This window comes from Prionailurus bengalensis, chromosome A1 (assembly GCF_016509475.1).
Source record: "Prionailurus bengalensis isolate Pbe53 chromosome A1, Fcat_Pben_1.1_paternal_pri, whole genome shotgun sequence".
Taxonomy (NCBI): domain Eukaryota; kingdom Metazoa; phylum Chordata; class Mammalia; order Carnivora; family Felidae; genus Prionailurus; species Prionailurus bengalensis.
Genome location: NC_057343.1, coordinates 29,386,139 through 29,394,063, shown reverse-complemented (window position 1 = coordinate 29,394,063; position 7,925 = coordinate 29,386,139). Strand labels below are relative to the sequence as shown.

Below are 7,925 nucleotides of genomic sequence, written 5' to 3'. Positions count from 1 at the left end.
AAATAATTTTGCTTCCTAACCTTCCCTGCTTTATCATATTTGCTATAATGAATGTTTCTTTAAAATTAGATGAAAAGGGCCTTGACCTTTTTAAACAGATAAGGGAAGGAGAGACTGTCACATGTATTCTTACCTCAGTTAAGATGAGCAGAAGTGTCCTGTCATCTTTGACATTATAAAATTGTAACAAATTTGCCTTTTTCTTGAGAATAAATCAAGGGGTGCCTGGGTGGCACATTTGGTGGAACATCTGACTCTTGATTTTGGCTCAGGTCATGACCCCAAGGTTGTAGGATCGCGCCCCACATTGGGCTCCTCACTGGGCATGGAAGCTGCTTAAGATTCTCCCTCTCCTTCTCTCCCTGCTCACGCTTTCTCTAAAATTAAAAAAAAAAATTTTTTTTTTTTTTTAAATTTAAAAAAGAAATAGATCAAAAGCTTTCCCCAGATTCTCAAAAACGTCAGGTACAGAAACTTTAAAAATCTCTGCTTAACTAAAATCAATGAAAAGAGCTATTATAATTTAATTTCTTTCTTTAATCCATATATAAACAAGCCAATTGCTAAATCAGCTTCTAGTTTATCCTTTTGGAAACCCTAACGACACTTATCATTCAAACTTAGAACTTATAAAAATTTGGGTTACACTTTTCAGACTACAGGAACAGATACAAAGGTAATTAAGGTCATTCTAAATCTTAAGAAGAGTAGTCTTGCAATGTTCTATTGAACATCTGCTAAAAGATGTGCCGATTAATTGGAAAACTGAGACAAAGGTGCTCTCCCGTCAAGAAGGGATTTCAACACTGCTAGTTGCATCATTCAATGCACAGGCAAGAGCATTACACATTTAGCACAGACACTGAATTAAAAAGTCAGGAAGTTTAGGTTCTAATACCAGTTTTATTTGCAACTAATCACATACAAATCACTTACCTATAAAATAATGATTAACACCGATTCTCTAATTCACAAATATATCACGAAACCAAAATTCTTCCCAAGAAAACTTCTTTGTAAACCAAGATATCACTGCTACTTAGCTTTTACCTAACTCAAAGGTTGAGAATGACAAATCAGAGAATTTGTCACTCCTCAATCGTTTGCATACCTTAATTCTGCAGATGGACAATCTGGTTAAGATCAGCACTGTCCTATTTCAACCTTACAAAACAAAAAGCTACCCACAAGAAGTTACTGGTGAAGAAAAAATTGGCCAAATACACTACTGAGACACAGCTTTGTGTTAAGTACAGTGCTCGTAACAACCCTGCTGTTAAATAGAACAAAACGTAGTCTTACACAACTAAAAGCATGTTTGCCCTTTTGAAGGAACACGTACTGTTAGGACAAGCATCTTATTTCACTAAAAATGTTAAACAGGAATGTTTTGTAGTATCTTCAAATGGCCAATCAAAATGGCTGACAACCTTTTTTTCTTTTTTTAAACCTTTTGTGTCTCCCTTTCTCCATTTTCATCCTATGGTATTTCATTAAAAAATTCAGGTCCCCACCTGAGAGCACAATCTGCTGTACTCAGCCAGGGTGTAAGAAATGTTAGCATTCTGTCACTAGAGCATAAACGTCGAAGAGGAATTAGCATGTTACTAAATGAAGGTTCAAGAAGAAAATTCTAACTGGGTATAGAAAAAACATATACACCATAAGCAACCGGTCATTATCACGTGTATGTAGCGTGACAACCATATCTAGTAAACCCTCAAGAGGTAAGCACTTGTATTTAGCAATGTCAGTTTTGTTATGATTTAGTCTCTGTTTCTGAACATTCCCTTACGTAGTGTGACAGAAACAAAGACTGGAGCGTGGTTCACAGAGAAACACAGAACAAATACAAATATCCTAATAAAATAACCATGTATACCACTGCTTAGGGAAATATTTTAGACGAAATATACTTTCACTACTGGCCCCAAATGCCATCATTCACTTATGTTATTTAACTGTAAACTTTTAATACAAAAATACCTTTAAGCTGATAATAACATTTAGTGACTTACAAAAACTGACAATATTTCAATGCTACACAAAACAGTTCTATACACAACTTAAAGTTTTAAAGTCCTTTGCTGGCACTTGATTTTATAGTTGATAGACACAATATCTACTGATCTCAATAAAATACTGTTCTTAGCTTACACATATTTTCAAAACGAATATTATCTCATTAAACAGCAAAGAATAATCACATTTTGCTGACAAATCTCAGATGAACACTAAAATTGTACAGCCCAAGTATTTTAAGAATCACATAAACTTTTTAAGACAATGGATACAAATTTACACAATCGTCTCCAGTGAAAAAGAGGATTACTCCTCTGATTCTGTGAAGCATGTATCAAGTATAGGTCAAAAATGTGAAGCGACAAAGCAAGTTAGTTTTGTTTTTGTTTTTTTTAAGGTTTCTCAATGACTGGTGACACTACTAGAACAGATGGAAAACTGGTCACTGTTTGCAAATACACATTTTATATTACAAATTTAAAACGAATTTCTTTCCAAACAGTAGAATCCTGTTTTTGTTTGCTTCGTTTTTACTTTTAGTGAGCTTACTGCCATTCTGCACATCATTACAAATGAAATCACCAGTCACATTAAGCATATAAGCTTTCTTTGTTTCTCTTCTTCACACAGGGGAGGTAACTAAACTAAAACCTGGCAAACTATATTTAAATTAGAACACATTTTGTAATAACCCACTAATTTAAAGTTTTGGAAACCTACTACCCTGTTCTGAAGGAAAATATATACTTTCAAAACCCCACCTGGTAATTCCTAGCCAGTAAGTTTTCTATTTTAAAAATCAAAATTCAAGTCACAGTACTTGTGGCACAAAACAGAATATAAGATTTAAGAACAGAAGACTAAATTAGTATAATCGAACATAAACATACCAAACAATCAAATCAATATAGGACTTTTAGAACAGTAAATTATTAAATAGGTTGATTTCTTTGAGTGTATAAACTCCCTAACATTAAATATGTTAGTATTTCAAACAATACCCTTTCTAAACCAAACCTGAAATTAATCAACCTGTTTTGTTTTGTTGTTTTCCCAGCAAAGAGAAAGGGTATCTCTTTAAGACACTTTCCAAAGCAGTAAAAACACCGTAGTGTTTCAACCTATCTACAACAAATTCTGATCCTGTGCATTTCACTGAGGAGCTACCTGAACCCACAAATCATCATCAGATAGAGAACTTGAACTTCCTGACTCAGAGTCCAGCTCACTGAATCCACCTAAATCCCATTCAGTACTGGATTCACTCGGCACATCTTCTTCCTCCGTGAGGAAACTGTGACCAGGCTCGAGGCAGGAAGGATAAACACGAGCTGACAGGCAGAAGAAGTTGGAATCAAACTGGAAGAGGCCTAACGTGGTACCTATGTTAATCCACTGGTCTCCCCTAGTGTCATATTCATACACGGTCACCCGGTTCTTCTTCCACTGTGGGGTGCGCGACGTGATCAGCAACAGTTTTTGGCCGTGATTGATTATCCGGTAGTTGTTGGTCTCCGACACCAAGGGAATATTATTGATCTGCCTCCACTCTCCTCTGACTGGATTGTAGACCTTCATGACTGGGATGTCACAGATACAGTAGATCTCGTCGTTGAAGACACAGGCTTCCTGAAAGTCATTGCGCTTCAGAGAAACACACTTCAGCCACATATTGTGGCTAGGATCGTAGCAGAACATGCGCTTGCTGTTGAGAGCATAAAGATAGTTCTGAATTACCATTAGATCAAAGGATATAAAAGAATGGGGTAGCGGAGCCACCAGTGCCCACTGGTTTCTCTGAACACTGTAGCATTCCACTTCCTTCAATTTAACGCCGGTAATCGGGTCTCGCCCACCCAAGATATAGATGTAGCCATTGAGGTAGGCCACATCCATGCCCTCGCGACACAGCAGGCGGTCGGCAAGCTGCTGCCAACTATTCTGGGCTGGCTTATACACCCACAGGTCTTTCCGGGGCTGGGCAGCCAGGTAGATGTCATGGTCTGGAGAGACACAGACAGCTAAGGTGGTTACAGTCCTGGTGTGAGCAAGGCAGGTCAGAGGTGACGGCACTTTGTAAATATCTCCGGTGTATGGGTCACAGCACAGAAAGGGATCCCTAGGATGTCCAAAGAAGATCACCATCTTCTTAGCGCACACACCCAGCCTCTGGGGCGGATTTTCTGATGTAGGTACCATAGAGCTGCTGCTGCTACTGCCGCAGCCGCTGCCGCCGCCGCCACTGCTGTTGCCGCTGCCGCTGCCGCTGCCGCCGCCGCCACCGCCGCTAGTGCCGCTGCCGCTGCTGCCGCCACTGCTCTCTGGCTTCGGCACCAGAGACTTGCACAACTTGTCACCGTATCGCATCTGCAGGGCCCCTTCGATAAGGTCCAGACAGTACTTCTTCACAATGGTGTTGGTCAGCAGCCCTTCCAGGTAGTCCTTATTTTCATCTGTGAAGTGGGTCCAGCGGACACACTTGAAGACTTCCGCAGCGTTGGGACCCCGCTCCTTGGGAGACGCTTCCAACCACTGCACTGCCACATGACACACGGTCTGCTCAAGCTCTATGTTTAGACTATCAAGGCGCAGGATAGACAGCAACTGGGCGAGGGTCAGGTCTGCCAGAGTCTCTTCCCGAATCGAACCCATCTGGCTGAGCTGCTTGAAGTTGTGGGCGATGAAGGACTGGGCCTGTGATCGCAGTTTGCGATGGCCGAAGGCGTCGGCAAACTTAAAGATGGCGGTGCAATTGGCCAGGTCAAGGCGGCGGGCTAGGAAGGAGGCACAAGCTTCCCGCACGTACTCGAGCTGCAACATGTCAGAGGCCGCATAAAGGCGTTCCACGTTGGCTTCACTCAAGGATACACGACCTGTGTAGCAGTAGTCGACCAGCACCTCGAAGGACTCGGCATCCACATCATGCATGGTCACATTCGCCTGGTGGCTCTCGTACATGCCACCTGTGAACATGCTCTTGAAGTAGGGACACGCGGCAGCCAGCACGTTACGGTTGCAGGGGAAGAGGCGGCCAGTGCCAGGCCCACTGCCAGGTGTCACCACCTCGATGGTCACATCACATAACAGCCGCGCGTCGTAGAAAGACTTCAGCTGCGCCAGCAGGGCTGCAGAATGAGCCGTGTCCTTCAGCTCCTCCGGGCCCGTGAAAAAAGCCGAAACCGTGGGCTTGTGAACCCTCTTGGGCCGCTTCCCACCGCGGGGACTGGCCAGGCGGCGAGAGCGTGGAGCTTCTTCCCGGGACTGCATGGTGGAGATGGCGGCGGGGTACGAGGGCGAGAACGGGTGCAAGGACCGGGCTCTGGCTCCTCCTCGCCCTCTTCTCGCTGGCGCTAGATCGCGGTGTCTCCGGAGAGACTGCAGCACGGGTCCATTTACCTAATTCAGTCTTATGCCGCAGTGCCGCCTCCCTTTATCACGTAGCCAGCGCCTGACTCACCCCTTTCCAGTTCCGCGCCCTTTCTCCGCCTCAGCTCGCTTTACAGAACCCGCTGGACGGAACCGAGATCCGCCACTGCCGCGCTGGCAATACCGGTAGGCGTCCAAGAGGACTACGGTTCCCAGGCTGCCTTTCGCGCCTTGAGGCATGCCGGGACCCTCCAGACTCCAGGGGATAGGCGGACGGACCGAAGCCGCTGTGCATTTTGGGGGTAGTAGTTTCAATAGTATCGCGAGATTTATCGGCCGTTCATTGTTTCGGGTGACGGAATTAGAAATCGCTAATTTTCTTTCGTTCTGTTTTATGGTTTAGAACTTTGGATTTGGAATCCAGATGAGACGCCGGATCTGTATTTATCAATTGTTTGGCTTTGCTGTCAGAAATGGTTTTAAAAATGTGAAGAACAACAGTATATCATAGCCAGATGTGACGACATGAATTGCGTAGGTTAAATAGGATGCTCTGAATAAATATTTGCGGATTAGGTTAATAAAGTGCTTACGCAGTGTCTATAATGTAAGGGTTAGATAGGTTTTAGCTTTTCTTCTACCATTTGTGAAAAATCAACCACCTACTCATTTGAAATCAGGAGCCTGGAGGAAAAAATTCAAAATGCTGCAGGTTTCTGCAGAGATTCCACCCCCTCACCCTGCCACCCCCGCCTTTTAATATTTTTTTTCTTTTTCCAAATATTGTTTCAGGTGTACAATGTAACTGTTCAATAATTCTATACATTAGTGGCTCAGTGCTCATTAAGACAAGTGTACTCTTAATCCCCTTTATCTCTTTCACCCCACACCCCGCCCCCCCTCCCCTGGCAACCACCAGTTTGTTCTCTATATTTAAGTCTGGGTTTTTTGGCTGTTGTTTGTCTCTTTTTTTTCTTTATCTGTTAATAACGATTTTATTTTTAAGATCAGTTTTAGGTACTCCAAAAACTGAGCAGAATTTGTAGATAGCTTCCAAATACTCCCATCTCTTTACAGTTTTCTCCCATTATTAACATCTTGCATAAGTGTATGTGTTTGATACAGGTGATGAATTCACACCGGTACATAATATTAATTAAAGCGTATAGTTTCTATTAGGTTTCAGCCTTTGTGTTGTACAGTTCTATTGGTATTGAAAAAGGTATAATGTCACGTATCTACCATTACAGTTACAGAATAGTTTCACTGCCTTAAAAATCCTGTGTTCAATCTATTTATGCCTCCTTCTCCCTGCCCTCCAACCACTGATTTTCTTGCTGATTTTCATAGAAACCACTGATTTTCTTGCTGTCTAGGTAGTTTTAACTTTTCCATTATGTCATACAGTTGGAATCCTACCATGTGTAGCCTTTTAGTATGTCTTCTTTCACTTAGCAATATTCATTTCAGGTTACTCCCTGTCTTTTTATGGCTTAACAGCTCATTTCTTTTATCATTGAATAATATTCCATTGTATGGATTTACCATAATTTATCCATCACTCACTGAATGACATTTGGTTTGCTTTGAGTCTTTACAATTGTGAATGAACTATAAACACACATGTGCTGGTTTCTGTGTGGACCTTAGTTTTCAACTCATTTTGGTAAATACCAAGGAGACTGATTGCTGGGTCCTAGGATAAGGACCATGCTGAGATTTGTAAGGAATTGCCAAAATGTTTTCCAGACTGGTGGCTATCCTGTTTGTGCATTCCCACCAGCAATTAATGAGCATTCCTGTTGTTCATTCCATATCCCTCCTAGCATTTGCTGTTGTCAGGGATTTGAATTTTTGACCTACAGATTTTAAACTTGCCTCTGGAAGAATTCTGAAGGATAGGATAGTATTTTAAACATTCAGCAGTATCTGCAGGGCCATTAAAGTTCAGTCTTGGGGAGCAGTATATATGGATTATGTCAAATTATGTAAATAAGGACTATAAATAGATGCTTTGGTGGTCTCAATATTTCACGTTCGGGAAGCAGTGCTAAAGTCTTTCCATTAATCTCTTAATGTAAATGTTTATAACTAGTCCAGTACACCTTCTTGCACTACCATCCCCAAATCAATGGAAGATCCTAAATTCCAATTATTGTGGATAATTTTAAATAAAAATATTTCAACAAAGAGACCCTGTTCTGCTCAGGATCCTTAGAACTCAGTATCATACATACTTAAGCATCCCTTGAATTAGTATAATCCATGCTTCATGAAAGTGTCGAATATTTGTATTTATCAACTTCGTCTCAGGATACAACCCTCAAAATAAATTATGTTCAGTCACTGAGTTTTAACTTCTTCATATATGCCCTTAACAGCATTATTTGCTTTAGACTGCTTTTCACAAAATGTAAAATGTTTATTAGACACTGTACTCTCAGGCCTACAGCAGTATTGTTCAATAGACTTTGCTGTGATGATGAAATGTTCCATATCTACAAGCCAAAGAGAGAAGTCTAGAACAGGTCCTTCTC

At 41.6% G+C, this 7,925-nt stretch overlaps 1 protein-coding gene across 1 annotated transcript; it reads right to left on the bottom strand.

Annotated features, from left to right (window-relative positions):
• Positions 1–883: 883 nt before the first annotated feature.
• LOC122483177 (kelch repeat and BTB domain-containing protein 6) lies at positions 884–5,619 on the bottom strand. The gene has a single exon (XM_043579880.1). It carries the CDS (start codon positions 5,287–5,289, stop codon positions 3,175–3,177), a length of 2,115 nt encoding a protein of 704 aa, XP_043435815.1. The 5' UTR covers positions 5,290–5,619; the 3' UTR covers positions 884–3,174.
• Between the last annotated feature and the right edge of the window lie 2,306 nt (positions 5,620–7,925).